At 37.6% G+C, this 22,808-nt stretch overlaps 1 protein-coding gene across 3 annotated transcripts in view; it reads left to right on the forward strand.

Moving 5' to 3' along the window:
• Positions 1–5,170: 5,170 nt before the first annotated feature.
• HEPACAM2 (HEPACAM family member 2) overlaps positions 5,171–22,808 on the forward strand; it is a 41,918-nt gene continuing 24,280 nt past the window's right edge. Inside the window, exons 1-3 of one of the 3 annotated variants that reach the window (XM_036328174.1) lie at positions 5,171–5,317; positions 12,870–13,220; positions 16,929–17,213. In XM_036328174.1, coding sequence (XP_036184067.1) covers positions 5,239–5,317; positions 12,870–13,220; positions 16,929–17,213 — 715 coding nt within the window. In that variant the 5' untranslated portion in view covers positions 5,171–5,238. The remainder of the gene's footprint in view (positions 5,318–12,869; positions 13,221–16,928; positions 17,214–22,808) is intronic. The other 2 variants (XM_036328176.1, XM_036328175.1) reach the window with 2 other exon arrangements.

A 22,808-nucleotide genomic window follows, 5' to 3' on the forward strand; every position in this document is an offset into this window, starting at 1 on the left:
AAAATAAATACATAAAAATAAAATCTACAAGGAAAATAATTTATAAAAGCACTCCCAGGCACATGCCTTCTATCCCTACTGCTCAATTAATGTGTTACCCCTCCCCCAAAGTGGGGAGAACCAGCATTTCCCCCATTCAACTCCTGCTAGTCCAGATTGTACCCCAGAACCAGACAAGGAGGGGGAGGGGCAGGAGTAAAAACTATTTCTTAAGACAACTAAAAAAACATTAAAGTGTGACACACAAATGAAAAATATTAGGTAAACAACAGTATGAAGTGGTAATCAGTTATGGCAGAAATAATAAAAGTAGTTTGGAAATGACTAACGGTTGGGAACACTAATATAATCAACTCTGAAAATGTATTATTTGACCTCTCAGAGTCTTGTCGGATTAGTTTTTACTAATGAAGTAATTACTTGATCTAGGGTTTTGTAAGGATAAAGACAAGGCAAGTAAATGCAATTTATAAATTGTAAAGCACCTTACAAGTATGAGATATTAGAGTCATAATTCTGCCTGGTTCTCTGCTCCAACAGAATTACCCTGTGCTGAAAAATTCCTTTTGAAATGTTTTGTTTACCTATATCCTCTCTGACTGTTATTGCTAATCCATATAAAAAAAATTTCCAGTCACTTTAGGGTAGTGCTAGTTTCTTTGTTTTTTTTTACCTGCTCTAATCTTAATTGCCAGACAGTTCTCAGTGTGTGAAACTCTAAGATTTAGAAGTTCCTGAAAGCATAAAAAGAAACAGAAATTGCTCATCATATTAGCATATAAACTAAAACTCAGTTCATAAACATTTGTTGATTGTTGGGAACCAGGCAGAAGGATACAACGCATTTTAATAAGATACAGTTGTGTTCTCAAGGAGATTATGATTTTGTTGAAAAAGAATACGTTAGGGGTGATCCAAATCCAATACTTTTCAAGCCTGAATGTTTATATTCACCTGAGAAGTGTGCTGTTGTTCTTGTTATTGATCTCTTTTGGATTCTGTGTTTTAAAAAGTCAGTGATAGGCAGCCAGCTCTCATCTTTCAAATCCATTCTTTATGAGATGGGAAAATTTATCCACATGAGCTGTTGAGGGCACACATTTTATTAGAGATTGATCCAGGACTAGAATGCAAATCCACACCCAGATCCAAATAAAAAAAAAAAGTTTTTTAATTCAGTGTGGGTTTTTTTCTCCCCCATAAGCCAAATTTGGGGAAATGAGTATTTTCTGTATCTGATCCTGAAAAGGCAAGAAAGCTTTTAAGACCTTGTTTTACTCTAATACTGCACATTTCATTTCTTATAAATTAAAAAGAAGTGAATAACTTAGGCTTCTGAAAGTTCAAAGGCTGTGACTGTAATATTGAAAAAAATGTAAAGTAAATCAGTGCTGCTATCTAAATTATATTTTCTAATTCGACATACCCTAACACTATAGAAAATAATTAAGCTATACATAATGCATTTTAAGGGGGGAAAAAAACACAACAATAACAAACCTACAGCCTTAAAGAGCATTTTTTAAAAGGTGAAGCATGTTATTTCATTTCCACTTTTCAAATATATGTATGACTTATTTAGAACTCGCACACTTGCCTAAAGGCTGTTAGTGGTAAGCTAGAGCATAGTAGTGGGAAGTATGGCTGGCCTGCCAACAAGTCTCAAGGAAAGCTTGCTGGATGATAGTCATTTTATAAAGAAATGCTCACCCCGTTTTTACAGATTGGAACATCAGGCCTAAGAGCTAATTGGATCTGACTTGGGACAATAGCATTAGCAGTAAAATAGGATAAGGATATATTTATGATGGTCCAAATGGGAGGAGTCTCTAGAACAGTGGCTCTCAACCTTCCTAATGCTGCGACCCTTTAATACAGTTCCTCATGTTGTGGTGACTCCCAATTTCATTGTTACAAATTGAACATAATTAAAGCATAGTGATTAATCACAAAAACAATATGTAATTATATATGTGTTTTCCGATGGCCTTAGGCGACCCCTGTGAAGGGGTCGTGACCCACAGGTTGAGAGCCGCTGCTCTAGAAGCTTAAATTAAAGCTGAGATCTTGGTTTGATTAAGAAGATACGTTTCTAGCCCTAACCGGTTTGGCTCAGTGGATAGAGTGTCAGCCTGAGGACTCAAGGGTCTCAGGTTTGATTCCAGTCAAGGGCATGTACCTTGATTGTGGGCACATCCCCAGGAGGGGGTGTGCAGGAGGCAGCTGATCGATGTTTCTAGCTCTCTATCCCTCTCCCTTCCTCTCTGTAAAAAATCAGTAAGATTTTATATATATATATATATATATATATATATATATATATATATATATATATATGAAGATACATTTCTAATCATCCTCTAAACATCAAAGCAGTGGAAAGATGTGACATCTCCAAGATGGTGTAACTGCACTCCCTAAGCAAGCAGGAGCAGAAAACAGAAACCTTGCTGAAGATAAAACAGCGACCTGGAGAGGGACCCTGGAAGGAAGACATTGCTGCAGAGTTATCAGTATACCTAGGATTCTGGGAGGCAGCATTGTAGACATACTAGTAACTATAGAGAAGTGAGCACCAGCACAGGCATGGGCAGGTGTGATGGCCTCCTCTAGCAGCCAGTTCTTCCTGTAAACTGTAATCTTTCCTAGGATCTAGCTATAACATAAGACAGTGCTTCCTTTTTCCCAGTTCTTCCTAGTCCCCACTGTTCTACATTAACCTGGTCATTTCACTACCTCTCCCTCCCAGTTGTTCCCATTGCAAAATACTCATATGCTACTAGTAAATAAAGAATGCGGCTGTTTGGAATGAATGTAGCAGACTGTTTGCTTTATAAAGCAAAACCAGACTTACAATTGATTAAAATCTTCCCATTAAACACCATCTCTCCCCCAGCCTTTTTCTCTCTCTCTTACACACACACACACACACACACACCAGTGACTTCTTGCATTGCTTGAAATTTAATCATCATGAATACTGATTGTTTTAGATTCATCAGTTTTTTCATTGTAAATGCACATATAACTAAGATCAATAAACAGGCTCCTGAATAGAATGGTAGAGCAGCGCTCCCCAGTGGGTTACAAGTGAAATGTGAGATATTGGTGGTGGGACATTTCTTATAAAACACTTTAACCCATTTTTAACAATCATATAGGAATTTACAACAGTTGAAGTTATATGTTAACATTACCTGTAAGGCTTCCTGTGTAAACATCCTGAATTCAGAAATTACTCCTGCTGCTAGAGGGCGCTCTGTCATAGTTACACCAGGCAGCACTTTATGAGTTGTGTCATACAGGTATTGTTATTTTTTAATATTTGCTATAATGTGGAAGATCACAACTATGATTAATTTTGGCATTTATTTGACAATTATTTATTGGTAATATTATTTATAATTTATTTACATCGCCTCTGTTACCCTCTATGTCAGAAAAGAACGGATATTTTTAAATATAACCCAAAAGAAACAAACAAACAAAAACAGTAAATATTAATCCTTTAAATCAAGTAAATTTAACATTAGGAAAAACTCACTACATTGTCTTTATTTTTCTCATTTTTGTAGGACCGAAGAATTTCATCCTGAAACTGCAAAGAGCTTATTTAACAAAGGCAATTGCAGATTAATATTGATTTAAAAGATATGAGGTATAGTCCATATGAAATCTATATAACTTCCATTTTGTATTTTATTCAATCCAATATTAAAATTTATATACGTTTCTTAAGCATGAACTGAGAATCAGAAGACATGGGCTAAAGAGCATTTGGAACAACTTAACAAAAATACTAGTTAAGCACTATGCTAGGTGCTAAGTATTCATAACTAAATAAGACTGATCTGTATTAGAGGGAAAATAAACATGCCATAAAATTAATTGAGGTTAAGGAGATAAGTGCTGCAATAGCCATGTACAAGCACAGAGAAAGTTGTGGTATAGTAGTTACCTGGAGTGGGGGGGAGCTCTTGTCATTTTTCCGAAGCATGGAGAGATCACAAAGTGACCTCCAAAGAGGCTTCTGGTTTCCAACAGGCACTCCCTTTCTTTGCCTATAGGAGCACTTCTGGAAGAGTTGGGAGCCTTAATGCAAAAAGTGTTTCCAAACTTGAATTCCAAAATAACTCTCATTTATTTTAACCTTTAATTATGCTTGAGGAATATTCTTCCTTTCCTATTATTATCGCTAAACATCTTCAGCGCGCTTTTATTGTTCACAAATGTATTGTGGAAAATAATTTATGCAAGGAATTTGCTCCATTTGATGTACATTTGGTTATATACTTTTTATTTTATATAGTGGAAGGCTTGGACTAGAGCTTTCTTGCAAGGAATGAAATGAAATGAGGGTTAACTTATAACTTAGTAAATTAAGCGGAAATGTTCAGACTGCCTGCTGCCATGGCAGTGACGAGGCCAGGCTGAAAAGCTGGGGCCCAGACACCACAGCGGTGGTCAGACCTCCGGACCATTGTTTCACTTCCTCTCTGCTTCTGCGGTGAAAATGTGGCCTCAGATATTATCTGTTGGCATAGGCTTTTTTTTTCTCATTATAACGATACCAGCCCATAATCCAGTGTTACTTGGAAACACACCTGTGGTTTGTTTTAAAAATAACATGAATTCATAGGTTCAACAAAATCATAGCAGAAATGTGTAATAGGAAATACTACATGGAAAAATACATTTCTAAAGACATTTCAGGTGCCCCATTTTGATTCTTTGGTATAACTTCTACATGTTATTTAGTGACTTCATGATGATTTGTGACTGTTTAGCAGGTCTATGAAATATTTCAATTTTCATAGAAAATTTTTAATTTCAAAATAATAGCATAGTTTTGCATGATAGGAAAGCAGCTTTTTGTTTTTCAGGCTATTTCACAACATGCTCTCATTATGAAAGCATACTGTTTTTCAATAAAGTCACCAAAAAGGGTGTTTTCCTTCATGTGATTATCAATAACTAAGGATAATTTATCAAATATATCGACAATTACTGATAATTGCTAAGAAGCTGTTCTGAAAGTCATAAGCCAGTATTCTTGCAGAACATATAACAGGTGTTCCCACTCCCTGTGTCCTTTGTATACACATTCATTCTGTATTCAAATCACAGAAGCAAGAGGCAGGATAGGGTCTGTTACCTCACTGCTGATTTCCCTAGCAAATAAACCAGCAGCTGCTGGTCCATGAACCAAGTGGCCACTAGGAACAGGGCACCGTATACATGGGGCAGGATGCTTTCATGGAGCCCTTCAGCAGTACCGTTGGGGTCTTTCAGTGCAAAATATACCTCCTTCTCTTAGGTAAGCCACTGCATGATTTGTGTTTTAGCTGTGTGTGGTTTTTTTAAATTGTGGGTTTGAGGTAAATATTTGTTTTAGGCTGTAGATTTATTTAGATAATTGAAGAACAGCTCAGAACCTTTTAAACAATAACACACTTTGTTTCTACAAGGAATCAGGAACGTATAATAGAAATAAGGTTCAATCAATAGATGGTTATTGTTTCTTAGAACAATACTTATTGTCACTAGCACTCATTAAGAAAGTTAAGACATTCTAAAAACCTAATGAATTTCTTTTTCTTTTAGAGAGTTTACATATATATTTCATTTTGGCAAATACTCTTATAGGCCATGAATTTGTGACTGCTTATAGTGAAACTCAAAAACAATTTATGATAATTTTTTTTGCTGTTCTTCTTCTAGATAATGTGTCAAACCATTAACTTTACTTCATTTTAAATTACCTATCTTATGAAATATGGAAAAAGATAAGGTCCAAACTGACAAAAATACTTTATACGCAGTTTGGAGAAGTATGTTTTAAATAGTATTATTTTTCCAAAAGGCCTTGAACCTTTCTTTTTGCCCAGTGGCTATTCCTATTAAATTTTTTTTCTGTACCTGAATATTTTTCCTCAGTTTCTTTATCCTTAGAGTTTAAAAGAATCTTTCACCAAAATTCCCACTGTTTGTCATCATTATTTTCATAAGATGTTCTCTTTTTCATTCTTCCTATTTATCAGTTTTAGAAGTCAAGGTTTGTTCCTTGTTTACATTCAACAGATAGGAATTTTTAAAAAGATGGTTATTTCTTTTATGTTAAGAACAATTTAGCTAAATGAGCAATTTAAGTTTTAGCCTTCTTCAATTGTTCACTGGTATATTTCACTGGTATATTTCATTATAGTTTTCATTGTAAATAATATTGTTATTTAAACTTGTACCTAATGATGTATATATCCCACATACTTGAAATATACAGTTTGTAAATTTTTTTAAGTGTTTGAGTTTTCCTTAGTTGTGACTTTTCTGGATGTGTATGTTTCTAATTCAAACCTATATTTATTTTTAGCTTTTTTAATTTTAAAAAAATCAAACAGTTGACATAACTGGCTTTTTATCTTTGTGCATTTTTGTGTGATTTGAAAGTATCCTGTGTGTCAGTGCCCCACTTATTTTTAATTTTACAACAACGGGACTGTGGTCATTTTACAACTAATGCTTTTGTTAGTGGCTTGCAGAAGAACTTAGAGACATTTCACTTGAGGAATTCAACTAAAATAAATTAAGATATACTTTAAGAAGTAGCAAGTTCATAGGTAGTTATAGCAATTATTATCCCGTAAGACTTTCTTACACAAATTTACTTTTTTCCATTAGTAGTATGTTGTAAAGACCATAGGTTATGTGAGACTCTGTTTTTGGAATACTGAATTATCTGTTTGTTTTCCTTTTAAAAAAAAAAAAAAAACAATTAAAAATTGGAAGCCCAAAATGTAGTTTGTAAAGTCTACTCAAAGTAAAACTTTATAATTCCTATTTTCTCTAAATATGCAGGAGTTTATTTTCAGTCAACAATAGTTGTGTTATGCTTGCTAATATCATACATGATAATGGGGAAGTAAATGCCAACTATTTTGAGCTACAGCTAGAGGTCACTTTGTGAAAGTTTGATGTTTATATTCAACACAGTGAAACTGGCCTAGGGAGTCTTTTGTTTCTGGAATATAGATAAATTTTACAATGACTTGAGGTGTTCCTTAACACTGTACATTCTAGTGCTACACTATTTAAAGGAGTCTCTACTGGGGAAATTATTGCTATAATTTTTATTTCAGATTATTAATGGTATTAGCAATGTTTCTCCAATTTACTATGCCCTATATGCAAAAAGTGTAAGAGTTTTCCTTTTCTGTACTCAAAAAGTATTAGTTAATCTAATAATAAAATGAATTTTAAGTCAAGATATTTGGAATATCAAAAGCAAATTAAAATTTCATCAATTTTATGTCATTCATTTTTTTGAAGTTTATTTGTTCACACAAAGGTTGACTTTCTCTAAAATCAATAGTTTTAGGTCTTTAGGTTTTCTCATACAACTAGAAAAGAACACTTGAAAAATACTCAAAATGAAGCTAATTTTTTTTAAAGTTAATATACTGCTAACTGACAGCATGAATTCATCACGTCTGTAGTGGGAAATACATCAATGGCAAGGGAGTATGTAGTCCTAAAATGTAAGGGAAGCATTCAATTATTTGTTTATTTCCCAAAGTTCACAAGTAAGGATTGCATCATATCAATAGATTCATGTCTTTCCTGCAAAATGAAAATATTTTAGATAACTGAAATAAAGAAAATTGTGTCCCTTGATGACACTTTTAAAACTTGTTAAATATAATTTATCTGTTAAAAAATGGTGTGGGCAACCTAAGGAAACAGCTATTGTCACAGCTGTGCTTTCTCTCACTGTCATACATATACTTGGAAAAAATTCAAATGACATGACTTCATATCATTTGATGTGATAAGCATAGAATATATGCGCACATATTAATGACAGTAGATTATTTAAGGTATTATTATGTGATGCAGTTTCTAAAATGGTCCAGAGAACTAGGCCACCCTCCTTAAACAATATTGTCCAGATAAATTATTTAATATAAAAAAAATAAGTGCCATATAAATGATTTTCTGCTAATGTAGTTTCACTTTTACCTGGGCTGCAATATTCATATTTAATATTTTATTAAACAGGATTTGCTTCCCCTAACTCTAGTCACAGATTCTCTAATCAGTCTTTTGATACTTAAAATTCAAGTTTCTGGTACAGAATCCAAAATTCACCAACCTTTCTGTTCTAGTCTAGCTGCCTATAAAATGTTGCCCAAACATTTTCAGAATATTACAACCTCAGTTAATCGTTTCCAACTTCAACCACACACACACACACACACACACACACACACACACACACACACACACATACACACACACACAAAAGTAGATAAGGAAGGCTTTCTTATCCTTTTCAGAAAAAGGGAACAAGGACTTTTGTAATGACTTCCCCAAACGACAAGAACAGACTGGCCAGAGTGCATTCAAGCCATCTAGGTCTACATTTCAGTATGACACTGGTTTCTAGGCTGAGCTGTGAAATGTATTAAAGGGACCAACATATCAATAACCAAACTGCTCACTAACAGAGGGAACTACTGAGTTTTATGTTGGTGGCTGCGCAGCCTTCCCAGTGCATTCTGAAGGCAATGATGTGGGTTCCCACCATTGCCCTTGATTCCTTGGTAATAAACACAGAATCACCACTTTATTAAAGTATATCCAGCAATTGGCAATGTAGTAAGTGGACTAACACCTGAGACTCAATACTTCAAAATACTTGGTGCCCCTGAGAAATTAAATACAGACCTTCACCTTCAAATGTAGGGTACCTGCTACCCCGAGAAAAGCACCTCAGAATGTCAATAACATAAACAAGAATAAGAGAAGCCTTAGGCTTCATCTAATACTACCCCCTTTTTGCACAGGAGAAACCTGAAGTCGAGAATAAAAAAGATTTATTAAAGTTATTTCACTGACAAATCCTCATTTTTATCCCAAGTGTGTGTCCTTTACTAAGACCTCATATTCAGTGGATTTTTAACTTTATCAAAGTATCAAATACAGTAATCTCTCTCCAAATTTAGAGAATAGGTTCCTGAAATCCCTTATATCAAGGCAATTAGCAGGTGATGGATTTAGGACTACATGGTGAAAGTGGGATAAGGGAGTCTAAGATGAGGAGTGAATGATGAAACCATAAATATTTTTATGTGCACTCCAGCAAAACAGAAGACAGAACCACCCAATAAAAATGGTGGGAATTGCATCTTACCTAAGATAACAATAATGGCTACTAAAAAGCTAGTTTTTATTTATTGTTTATTGCTTACCAGGAGCTTCCTCTCACCAATTTCAATGAAAGGCATGTAAACGCATGTTGTTTTGTGCAGATGACACATATACCAAAATGATTTTTTAAAATATTTTTACTGATTTCAGAGAGGAAGGGAGAGGGAGAGAAAGATGGAAATTCCATATTAATGATGAGAAAGAATTGTTGATGGCTGTCTCCTGCACACCCCCTACTGGGATTGAGCCTGCAACCCGGGTATGTGCCCTGACGGGGAATCAAACTGTGATCTCCTGGTTCAAAGGTTGACGCTAAACCACTGAACCACGCCAGCTGGGCACCAAAATGAATTTTTTCCTGTACTGCCCCCCATCCAAATTCCTGGGGACATTGACTTCAAGAGCCTTGTTCCTCTCTGTCAGCCTCTGCTTCACGTATCTCAGGCATCACTGGTTTCAAGTCTTAGATTTACTCTCTCATCTTCCTTTTCCTTTCTTATGATTTCCTTTCAGAAACCATTACTCCTTCCTTGCAATCCACTTTGCTTCCTCTTCAGAATTTCCAGCTACCAGTTCCTTCTTTTCCTAATTATTCAAATTGGAAACAACTATAAATTTAACGTTCTTGCACTTTCCAGAAAAGAAAACAGAAGCAAATCCTCATACCTTTGTAACCCTTTTGTTATGGACCAAATCACTAAAACAAATGTGCAGGTACAGCCCATTATGAGGGGAAAAAAAATTTACAAGTCAACCACAAATATACACAGAGCCCAAGGAGACTGTAAGACACATGTTTATTTTTCCCATAGAGTCACCTAACTTTCAGTCCCTATAGTCAGTTTCAATTGAGCACCTAGGAGTTGCTTCTCCCTCTAACCTCCTCTGATCCTCCTCTTTCTCCTCCTGAGTTCTTTGCTCTAACTTCCCTGCATGCCCCAGGGTCTTACTTTCTGCTACTAGCTGGCCAAAGACCAAAACCATGGAAATCTTTGCCCCCACCTGTACCCTGGGACGGAAAGAGAAATTTACTGTCGGTAGAACTTGATACCTCCTAGGAGCAGGCCTACATCTTTCACTTTCTCCAAAGAACTCATTGTGTAACTGACCTTTATACCTTCCCTTCCTAATATTGATGGCTTTTCATAACAAGACTCAGAGAAAGCTTTAAGATCCCCTTCCTAGTAGAGATGAAAAGGTGAAGCAATCAAAGAAGATAAACATTTTGTATATAAGGAAATTGAAATTGTGAAACCTGATTTAATGTATAATTTTGAATTAACAGGTAGCCCAGCACTATACAGTTTCTTCAAAGGATGCCCTGTAAACCTTAACCCTTTCCCTTACAAGTCACTACCCGCCTGAGGCCGCCAAAAACAATGGCCAGGGTCACAAAGTATGTTAAGCTAAAGTTAATATCTTGACCTAAATTATGCTTCAGTTCCTGAGCTCTAAGGTGGAACAACCCCCCTCCCCCACCTACCCTCCTTTTCCATAAAACCAGACAGACAGATTCCAGAGCAGACCTCAGAGCTGTCCTCAAGATCTGAAGAAATGATTTATTATCAATCAGCTCCCAATACCACCCTGAACTTCTAACCCACAGTGTCGTGTGATTTCTGCCCTGTATAATCTGTAACCTATATTCCATTGGGGAGTTCCAGTTTTTGAGCATTAACTTCCTGTTCTGCATGGTGCCATTCATAATCAACTAGCCAATCTTCTTTCTCAATGTTTAGTGTTTAGCTGTGCTAACACCAACTGGACAAACTCTTTTCAATAGCAATTGTAAGATATTTATTTGTGCCCAAATTCCCATCTCTTCTCACCTCAGATTTTATTCCATCATTACCCATATGTATTCTGCTTCATCAAGATTTCTCTTTCTAGTGCATCATTCCTATAGCTACAACGATGCTGTTCAGCATCCATCCTAAGAAAAATAGAAGAAAAGTTTTACTGCTCCCCTTAACGGCAAAGCTCCCCAGAAGTATTGTCTTTACTCACTGTCTCCAATTTCCTTTCCTTTTTTTCTCTTACTGTTCAAAATACTTCACATTTAAGTTCCTCCATTCCCTCCTTCACTATTTCAAATGTGCCATATTGCTATTTTTAAAAATGAAGATTTTGAACCAAAGAGATTTTAATTAAGACCTCAGCGACATGGTAGCCTAAACTAAGGAAGACTCTTCTCAATTGCAAATACATAGAAATGCTAAATAAAACAGTGCATCATGACACAAGGTAAAGATGGGGAAATCTCTAACTACCCCAAACTAGAAAGAAACCTGCAGACATAGAAGTACATGGGCCAAACAACCCAGGCAAATAGGGCAGGAGCCAGAGCTATGCACCTGGCAGAGCTCCATGCCCCCAAAGTCCTCCAGGGCCATCCTTCCCTCTTAAACCCACTTTAATCCAGCTTTCATGCCTAGTATAGCCTTTCAGTATTCCCTCTTGGATGTCTAATGGGCATCTAAAATGAACATGTCCAAAACTGAGCCCTGATCTTCCCCTAGAAAAGCTGTTCTCCTCACAGTCTTCCCATGATAACTTTATTACTTGTCCATTAATAAGCAACAACTCCACTCTTCCAATTGATCAGGTCAACAACCTTGGAGTCATTCTTGACTCTTCTTGGTTTCTTATATCCCACCCCCAATGTGTCATCAAATTAGCACCACCAGCCTTTTATCACAGTATCTTTTACTATTACTCTGGTCTACAGCACAATCATCTCTTGCCTACTTTACTGTAATCACCTCCTAAGTGGTCTCCTACTCCTTCTCTTGCCCACACCTGTCTATTCTCACAGCAGCTGAAATGCGCCCAAAAAACAAAAACAAAAAGATCATCTCTCTCTCTGTTCACAAAATTCTAGTTGCATCCCTATCTCAGAGAATAATTGCCTAAGTGTTTTCCATGACCCTAAAACTTGGCCTGATCTGGCCTTGACCGCCTTGCTGACCTCATGTTTTATCACACGCTGCTCCTCCTCCTCCTCCTCCTCCTCCTCCTCCTCCTCCTCCTCCTCCTCCGTGCTCCATCTACTCTGTGCTCCATCTACTCCTGCCTCTTGTGTTTCTCAAGCACACCAGCCAGATTCCTGCCTCTGGGCAAGAATAACTCATCATGACTGATAATGATTTAATGGCACTCTCCTTGGGGTATTTGCATCTGGCAAGGCTTTGGCTAAAAGGAAAAACTTCCAATAATGGACTACAAAGCCATTTTAGAAGACTTTGGAGGAAGATTTTTGGGAGGAAGTAGTTTCTCGAATCACATAGTTTGATTAGGATCTATGACTCAGACATTAATATAGTCACAATTTTAAAATTTTTAAAAGTTTCATGGACTTTAGAACTAATAATCTTACCCAGTTCTCCTTTTCCCATTATTCTTTAACAGTCATAGACAGTAACTTCTGCTTTTCCGTAAAGAAGTCATGTAATCAACACAGTTTTGGGGTGGAGTTTTTCAAATGCAGAAAGTTTCAGAGACAAATATTTACCTCTCCAGGAAACCGGTACCAGAATAGTCAGTGGCTAGAAGCTGCTCTTCTTTGAAAGAAATTATCATCTAATCTGGTTCTCTCTGCACTGCCTCTTTAGATTGCGAAATGTGGCTCAGAGTCTTTACTGCTTTCCTCTCCTTTGTTATAGGCGCTTGCTCAGGGCTGAAGGTGGTGGTGCCATCATACACTGTCCATGGTATCAGGGGTCAGGCCCTCTACCTCCCTGTGCACTATGGATTCCACACTCCGGCATCAGACATCCAGATCATATGGCTGTTTGAGAGACACCACACGATGCCCAAATACTTACTGGGCTCTGTGAACAAGTCTGTGGTTCCCGACTTGGAATACCAACACAAGTTCACCATGATGCCACCCAATGCATCTCTGCTCATCAACCCACTGCAGTTCACTGATGAAGGCAATTACATTGTGAAGGTCAACATTCAAGGAAATGGAACTCTCTCAGCTAGTCAGAAGATACAAGTCACTGTTGATGGTGAGTCCAACTATAAATGCTATGGGCAGCTGGGAAGTTAGCCATGACTCAGATTAGACTACCTGGGCTTTAGGTACTGGCTCTCCAATTTTGGGCAAATTAATTAACCCACAAAGCCTCACAGTGTGAATGGCATTATCTACCTCATGAGGTTTTCTGAGGATTAAATCAGAGAGGAATGTGAAGGATATTCAGTGCCCAGCTAAAGGTAATCAAGCAGTAAGTAGAACTTTTTTGTTTGCCTAGAAACTATCAAGTATAAAGTAATGAGATCGAGAAAATTTTATTTTCTCAGTGCAGAATGCACCCTGGGAAGATCTCTAATTTTGTCACATGGAGGTGTTTGTTTTTTTAAAATATATTTTATTGATTTTTTACAGAGAGGAAGGGAGAGGGACAGAGAGTTAGAAACATCAATGAGAGAGAAACATCGATCAGCTGCCTCCTGCACACCCACTCCTGGGGATGTGCCCGCAACCAAGGTACATGCCCTTGACTGGAATCGAACCAGGGACCCTTCAGTCCGCAGGCCGACGCTCTATCCACTGAGCCAAACCAGTCAGGGCACATGGAGGTTTTTATTTTGACACACTGGGTGGGGGAGAATGAGACCTGTTCAAGGACCAGACTGAAGAAACAATGGACGTTGTGGGAAATGTCTTCTGAGGGAGAGTGGGGTCAGCTAACGATCAGACAGTTGTTTTCCTTAGTGAGGTATTTAAATGGCACACCTTAACTATACTATGCCCAAAGGCCAACTTCTCATTTTCCTCTCTAAACCCATTTTTTGACAATATTTCTCCTAAATTTTCATAAGTACCAACTCCATTCCATCAATTGCTTAGGGCAAAACCTTGCCATTACCATTGACCTCCCCACCCCCCCTTTTTCTCATGTCCCACATCCAGCCCATGAGTTAATCCTGTCAGTTTCACCTTCAAAATATACAGAGATTTCCATCGCTTCTCACCACCCCCACTACTGCCCCACTCCACCCCACCATCAGCTCTGCCTAGGCCCTAGACTACCCTAGTAGCCTGATACATAGCCTTCGTTTCTACTCCTGTCTCCTGTAACTTAACATCCTCCCACATCCTTCTATCTCACTCAGAATAAAAGTTAAAGTACTAACAATGGCCTACAAGGTCCACCATGATTTCCCCATCATATCCAATAGCTATGCAATTCCATTCCCTACCTCACTTTCCCAGTCTGCTGTGGCTACTCTGGTCAATTTGTTCTCCCTAGAACAGGACCTTTGTACTTGCTGTTCCCTCTACCTAGACTGCTTTTCTCCTAGATAATAGTATGATTCTCTTTCCTATTTCCTTTAGGTCTCAGCCAAAACGGGGGGGGGGGGGGGGGGAGGGAGAGAGAGAGAGAGAGAGAGAGATCTTTCAAGGCACTTATTTCCACTCAACCTATTATATATTTTTACTAATTTAGTATTTAACTTCCCCTCATAGAATAAAAGGTACATGGGAGCAGGGACTTTGTATTATTTTCTGCTTTGTCCTCAGTGCCTAAACCTGTTGCTGCCCATTAGTAGGTACTCAGTGTATATTTGTGGAGTAAATGAGTGGAGATCAAATTTGCGGGGCAGCAAATACACAGGTTGTGGAAGCAGATGCCTAGAGAGTAAATTTGGGGAACAAAAGGGAGAAAAATCTAAAGGAAATTTTTCATGAAATTCTGTGTAGTATCCTATCTATCCCCAAAACTTTTAGTAGAACATCCATTACTTGTTAATGTGTAGTAAAATTGGATCTGTTTAGAGAAATGCAACCAAAAAGCCTTAATAAGGGTTTAGGGGCCTACGCAAAAAGTATTCTCAGGAGATTTCCACATCTGAGTTACACTATTTAGGCAAATATGTGATTACAATACTAATGTCTATTCTAATGATTGATTCTCTCCATATGAGATCTTTGACATGTTATCTATTTGACTTATCTCATACCATGTATATTTCCACACAGACATATATGAAACATGCACTTTTTAATGTAATAAGTGTACACAATTAATTTTTTTTTCTAATCATAATAATGCAAACAAAGCTATTCCAAATCCTTTGTTTTTGCCAGAAAAGATAAAGGATTAAATTAAAGGGACAAACCAGTTGATTTTACCCATCTTGAGAAAGGCTGGAGACTATGGAACTCCTCAGTTGCCCTGCAGGCTGCCCTTTCAACTCCCCTTCTCCTTATCTTTCATATTTTCCTATCTCCTCTGGACTGAAGGCTTGAATCTGTTTGTTCCGTAATAAGCATTTTCCAGTGTAGGAAATTGTATGAGTCGAGGCAGATTTACTTAAGATACATCAACCTGGTTAAAAGCTTGATAGGAAATTGAAATCTTAATGTTGGAGTCAATCATCTGTCACTTCTATATCATCTCACTCTCTCTGTGTACTGTAGTCATACACAGGAGATTATTAAACCCATATCTCTCCAAAATGCTGCAGAGAAATACTGTCAGATTTAAAGCCCTCTTCATTTTGCCACTGACTGCTATGTAACTCTAGGCTAGTCACCGTCCTTTATCAAACCAAGTCAAGCACCTTAAAAATTAATGAAGGTTGCTAAAAATGATTGTAGATATTGATGTAATTTCCACCCTTATCCAACAATTTTAGAGTTAAAACTCAGAGAAGAAATATATACTCATTCAGCCCAGCCAGTGTGGCTCAATGGTTGAGCATCAACCTATGAACCAGGAGGTCGCCATTTGATCCCTGGTCAGGGCACATGCCCAGGTTGTGAGCTCAATCACCATTGAGGGGCATGCAGGAGGCAGCAGATCAATGGTGATTGATCTCCCTCATCATTGGTGTTTCTCTCTCTCTCTCTCTCTCTCCTCCCCTCCCCCTTCCTCTCTGAAATCAATAAAAATATATTTTTAAAAAAATAAATATATACTCATTTTTAGAAATTTACTCATTTGTTAGATATCACATTACTACAATGTTTTGGGCTCATGATATAAAACTGTTTTCCTGTATCTCAAAGTTCCAATAGGAATCTCTACTGAGATTTTGTCTTTTACATCCCTAATTTGATATAATCCCAGTATCCTATTTTCAGATTGAGTCAGTTTTGAAATGTAGGTACTGCTTTGTTAGAGTGATAAATGTAATGTTGCAAAACCAAATGCACAGCAACTAAAACATACAATTAGTTCGCTTACATAAAAGGAAAAGTAATGGGTACAGATACGATTTTCTAAAACTTTCCCTCAGTTCCCCACAAGTATAATATATATGAGCTTTATATTATGCAAATAGTAGAAATTTGGATTCACCACATCCATCCCACCAGCTGCCCTTGGGATTTAGGGCAAGTCAAGAGAGAGGGTTAAGCATGTATTGTCTGTGAGAGTATATTTCCACATTGTCAGCAAGCACAAAACAGGAAAGAGGGCCCCTGGTGTTCTCCACCACTAACTTCCATTAGCTATAAAGGTTCTCATTAGGAAATCCTTGACAAGTAAGTCCCAGAATGTGATTATTTATCTGCTATGAATTATATTTTTATATTTTATTGTTTTGCATTTTTAGTCTCTTCCTGAATTATCGCCTGAACTGTTTACATTTACAAAGTGTAAAACTGTAGACTCATTTACCTGAGATTTAATATGTGAGAGACCTCATAGATTTTTGTTAAAATGTCATGGTGGTAAAAATCATTTCTCTCTTTGATATTGCAGACCTTGTCACAAAACCCATGGTACAGATTCAGCCTTCCTCTGGGGCTGTGGAGTACGTAGGGAACATGACACTGACATGCCTGGTGGAAGAAGGTACCCGGCTGGCTTACCAGTGGCTAAAAAATGGGAGACCTGTCCATACGAGCTCCACCAACTCCTTTTCTCCCCAAAACAACATTCTTCATATTGCTCCAGTGACCAAAGAAGACATTGGGAATTACAGTTGCCTGGTGAAGAATCCTGTCAGTGAGATGGAAAGTGACACCATTATGCCCACCATATATTGTAAGTTTAAAACAAAATCATAACTTTTCTTCTGGGAAGTTGTCACAAGGGTGGTCACAGAGACTATCAATACCAAATGCCATTTGATTTTTATAGTGCAGCTATCATCACACTTCCTAGGCACTGTCTTATCATGAAATATATTTGCTTGCACAACCCTATTTCTGAAGTTCAACTTGAGATACTGGCCAAGGGCCTTTCCGGATACATTTTGTGACTTAGTGCATTGTGTGACCTTATTTCCAGTGGAAAGTAGGAACCTCAATTTCAAGAACCCAGAACTATGCAGAAGGCACTAAGTTATTCATCCCCAAGGAGGGTAAGTTGGTCATCTTAAACTAGGAGAGAGATGTGCTCTGCAACTGACCAAAGGAAAGAATAATGTGCCCAGGCTGTTCTCCTCCCGCCCGCCCCCCCCTCACCCCCCATTTCCTCAGCTCCATGCTGAGAGTCAGGGTATTGGGAGGATCATAGAGAAGACAGTTATTCCTCAGTAAGGTATTCAGTTTCTCAGGGAATAGCAATTAGTTCAGATTTCAATTTTCTTTGGTCCTTTTTGTTTCTGTTGTTGTTTAATCTCATGTACAGAGTTAAGTTAATCAAACTCTTCAGTTCATGTCATAACATCATCACCAACCCAAACACGATTCCTCTCTTTATTATATTTTAAACCCAGTCCTCTCTACTCCAGAGCACCACCTCTAGCATGTTTAATATCACATGGTAATGTTAGCTTTGCACAGAGCTTCTCAACCTCCACACCAGTGACATTTTGGGCTGAACAACTTCATTGTTATGAGATGTTTATAGGATGTTTAACAGCATCCCTGGCTTCTACCCACTACATACCAGTAGCAACACCCTCCAGTTGGGACAACTAAAAATATCTCTGGACATTGTGGTATGTTCCCTAGAGTGGGAGAGGGGGGGAAATCTCCCCTAGTTGAAAACCAATGGCCTATCCCACTGGGAAGTCTTCTTTTAAAAAAAAAATATATATTTTTTATTGATTTTTTTACAGTGAGGAAGGGAGAGGGATACAGAGTTAGAAACATCCATGAGAGAGAAACATCCATCAGCTGCCTCCTGCACACCCCCTACGGGGGATGTGCCCACAACCAAGGTACATGCCCTTGACTGGAATCGAACCTGGGACTCTTCAGTCCATAGGCTGATGCTCTGAGCAAAACTGGTCAGGGCCCTGGAAGTCTTCTTATCAGATACCATATAGCTCAGAGCACAGCTAGAACAGCAGCGTGAACAGGAACAGTGAGCCAAGGAAGACTTCTCACCCCTGTGGCCTGAGGATGGAGGGTTCAGCTGGTGGAACCATAAGGGTAGAATTAAGCCTGGTAAACTCAAAATTCAGTGAGTTTAATGATGAGCCAGTTCCTTCTATCAAAAACAGAAGAAATTTTATTATTAAAGAGTGCCAGAGACAGAAATTATAGTTTTTCACAGAGAAATACCAAAACACCACTCACTGCAAGCAAATTATATAAGATTTGTTTCAATCATTAGTTGTGATAGTATCAATAACAATGGTACTATTTTTACTGTATAGCTGAACTTTTAGCTTTATTTTTAGTTTTACATAAACTTATATTCTGATAACATTGTGAAAAAACTGTGCTAAGAAATAGATTCATAGAGAAAATATAAACTGTGACTATAATATGCACAACTAGCATTGAATTGGAGTGAAAAATTTGGTACCGTCTATTTTTTTGGTACTGTCTATTTACTATGTGGTCGCATTCTTGACTGAATAAGGCTATTCTGATATGAATTAAAACTTCCATTCAACTTCAAGTACTACAGACCTAAGCTTCAAGTTACTTAAGCAGAAGTAAGGAATGTGAGCAAACTGAATCAAATCTAGGGCTAGGTAGACACATCCTTACATTATTCTTTATTGTTTGGTCTAAATGGTTTGCATTCACATAGAAAAGGTACAAAATGCAAAACAAGATATTAAACCAACCAGATTTTATCTACTGAATATCAATCCCAAGGAACCATCATCATTCAGTGCAGTGACAGACAACAGGAAGTGAGATCCTGTTGGAGCATTCCCTGTTAACCATAGGAAACCTGATCATGATTTGTTTTGATCACATGCTCTAATTAACATCACGCCATTTGGAGAGTCAGTGGATAGTACAGTGGTTTTGGGCCTCAGCTGTGAATTCAGACCGCCTGGGTTAAAGACCTGGTTCTGTCCCTTTCTGTGCACCAGTTTCCTCATCTTATCTACACTCTCCCCAATGTAAGAGGGATGGAGGATTAAGTGAAATTTTATGTATAAAGAAGTCAGCGAGAGGCACCTAGGAAGAACTCAATAATGTTAGCTCTTTTTTTCCCTTTGAGACACAATTATGCCGACATAATTGGCAACATGGCAGCAAGAAGTTATGGAAAGCCTGGGTAATTTAGAAAACACCTGCAAAGAAAAAACCGAAAGAATACCTTTAGGATAAATTTTTTCTTCCCTAAACATTACCATTTTTTTAAATTAACATATTTTGTTTTTCTATATGAAAATATTTTCTTTGCATTAATTATTTCTTACATTTATCTCTCATTTATCTGTCTATCTTTAAACCTTGGCCACAAAGTTAAATAAAATATTCCTGGAGGAAACTGCATAAATAGGCACATTAAAGTGTCCTTTGTATTTTTACTCTTTTATTTTGATATAGTGTTTATTTTAATCTGGAAAAGGGAAAGTAAGATTTTTCTTTCAACATGTTCAAGTTTATGCCCCAATCTCATTATCACAGAATATGATGATACATAGTGTGGAAAGCATAAAAATGGGGAGAAAACCCATTAATCACACCTGTAAATGTTAGATATTACACTTTAAATGCTATACCTTCTTTCCTTTCCTTTGTTATTTGAAAGAATTAAAATATCCCAATTTGAATAAAGTCAAATTTTCAAATATATCTTCTTTTATAGACTGAACTTTCTTCTTCACATTCTTTTAGATGTAATCTAGGGACATCTCATAGAGAAATATCTGTCCTGAGTATAGACTAATGACAGTAGAAAGAAGAACATTGAGAAAATTTACAAATGTAGGTTCTATTTATATATTGTAAAGATGAATACCTGCATTATCTAAGATTTTTTACTCTTAAGAGGTAATTATAAATATAGTATTATAATTAATTTTCTTGAGTATTGCTGGGGTCCAGCCCCAGCGGGTCCAGGGGTCCCCAAAGGTGTGGACGGAGTCGGCGAAGAAGGAATGACACGGAGGCAGCGTTCAGTTGATCAGCAGCCTAGCCAGGATCTCTAGCCAAGTTCTGGTTAGGATCTCCAGAGAAGTTCTGGTTAGGATCTCCAGCCAGGTTCTGTGTCCATGTTCTCTTGCTAGGTTCTCCAGCCAGGTTCTCCAGGTTCTCCAGCCAGGTTCAGTCACCAGGTTCTAGTCTGGTTCTCTTGCCATGTTCTATCCAGGTTCTGTAGCCAGGTTCTGTCTCTAGGATCTTCAGCCAGGTTCTCTCGCTAGGTTCTGTCTCTAGGTTCTGTTGCCAGTTTCTGTCCAGGATCTTTTGCCATGTTCTGTCTCTAGGTTCTGTCTCTAGGTTCTGTCTCCAGTTTCTGTCCAGGATCTTTCGCCATGTTCTCTCCAGCAAAGTTCTTCTGTCTCTAGGTTCCGTGTAGGTTCTGTGTCTAGGTTCTGTCTTCTAAGTTCTGTCTTGTTACATCTGTATTTATACCAGTTGATTCCAATCCTATCAATCTCTATTACAAAGGTTAGGGCGTTTCTTATCTCCATTCCAGGGAGTAAAGATTATGTAGCTTAAGCATGACTGTTCGTAGTTAAAGTGATTAATTACCCGCCTGGCACTTAGTTAAGAGGTTTTATTCCCTCCCTAACTTCAGGGGAAAATCCCTACCTGGGGAAACAACCTTTCTCAGAGACCTTGGTTAAAACACATAGTGCCAAGAAGGTGAGCAAACATATTAAGAACAGTATGCCATATATGCCAGGTCCCTTGAAACAGCAAGGATGGACCGGCTCCCAGCAGAGTATTTTCTCATTCAAATGTGAAAGCCTTCACTTACTCAACACCACTTAATGATATTCACTCATTCATTCATTTATTCCCTCATTCATTTATTCACTCATTCTGTCATATTTTGATGATTCAAAAATCAAATTATCGTCTTGTTTATTCTAAGCAATTATTACTCATAGAAACATGCAACATGTGTAACATATATGTAACATATACTGAAACACTACCCAGAGTTATTTTATTAATTTTTCTTGCTATCACTCTTTAGCCCTATTTTATTGTTGTTGTTTTCTTTTCTTGGTTTGGGGTTATAAGGATTAAATTAAATATATAATCTGAAGATTTGTCATTTATCCTTTCCATTGATGTGGCATCAACATGTCTGCAATATTTATCATTCCATGCAAACTGAGAATACATGCCTTACTTGATGTTGTACCTTCTTCTCTTTCTTCACCTGCTTACGTGCTCCTGGTTACATCCTCTTTCTTCACATCTTCTCTAGAAAGGCTCACCTGCCCCCACTCTGTCTCACCTCTTCTATGCTGCTAGGAGGTTCGCTGTGCTCCTGCAGTACCCTATGCACATATGCCCTCTGGTACTCATTGAATTATATTTTCCTGGGTCTCTTACCCTCATCAGTGCCCCATACCCAGACATTATTCAACTTCATACCCCCAGGAAAATAATTTGCACAGATTAAGAACTCACTCAAAGTTTCTTGAATTTGACTAGAATGGAACAGATTATCTTTCTTCCTATCCCTCTCAGATTCTCGTGTTACTTAATGACACTGTAGAAAGACTAAATTCCCATTACAAGATAACAGCTTCTTAAAGTGCGTGTGCCCTTCATTGTTGTTTTTTTCTGACCTTTAGCAGAGTTCCTCAATAATCTAGTAAATGTCATATTCCAATATTCCCCCATAGAAGTTCACACCACAATTTAGAATTTCAGCATGAATTACCCAATCTGTTTTCTTAAGGCACTGTTTCTATGACAGCTTCTTTCATGAAAGCAGAAATTAGTTTTTATTCTGGCAGAAAAAAATGTGTAACAAAATTTATCAAGATTGACCATATATTTTTGAGGATATGATGTCATAATCTGGTATTGATCCTGGTGGAATACAATGTCAAGCCAATAATTCAGACAAATATCTACTTGAAGTTCATGAAATGTATGTGCCTTCCAGCTCTTGTAAGTAATAACCCAGTAACCGCTGCCTTTTGTGTGTAGCATATGGCACCGCTGCAGGGAAGTACTCTAAGTGATAAAAATTAAAGGAAAAAAAAAGGTCATTCACAGTAAATACTTACCATCTGCTTCCAAGCAGGGTGGCAAGCAGCATCATGATGAAAACTTAGGTACTGTTGCCACCCAGCCATAAATTGTTAAAGAGAACAGATGATATGTGATTTTACAAGTCATTTAGTAAACAGCCCTTCCTGAAGCAAAGGGTTCATTTCTATTGGGAGTTCTCTGCCAAAGGCAAGGAATTGAACCACAATCCAAAGTCAAAACAGAATTATCTTTCTGCTCTCATCTTCAACGTCAGAGC

The sequence above is a fragment of the Myotis myotis genome, unplaced genomic scaffold (genome assembly GCF_014108235.1).
Source record: "Myotis myotis isolate mMyoMyo1 unplaced genomic scaffold, mMyoMyo1.p scaffold_m19_p_11, whole genome shotgun sequence".
Taxonomy (NCBI): Eukaryota; Metazoa; Chordata; class Mammalia; order Chiroptera; family Vespertilionidae; genus Myotis; species Myotis myotis.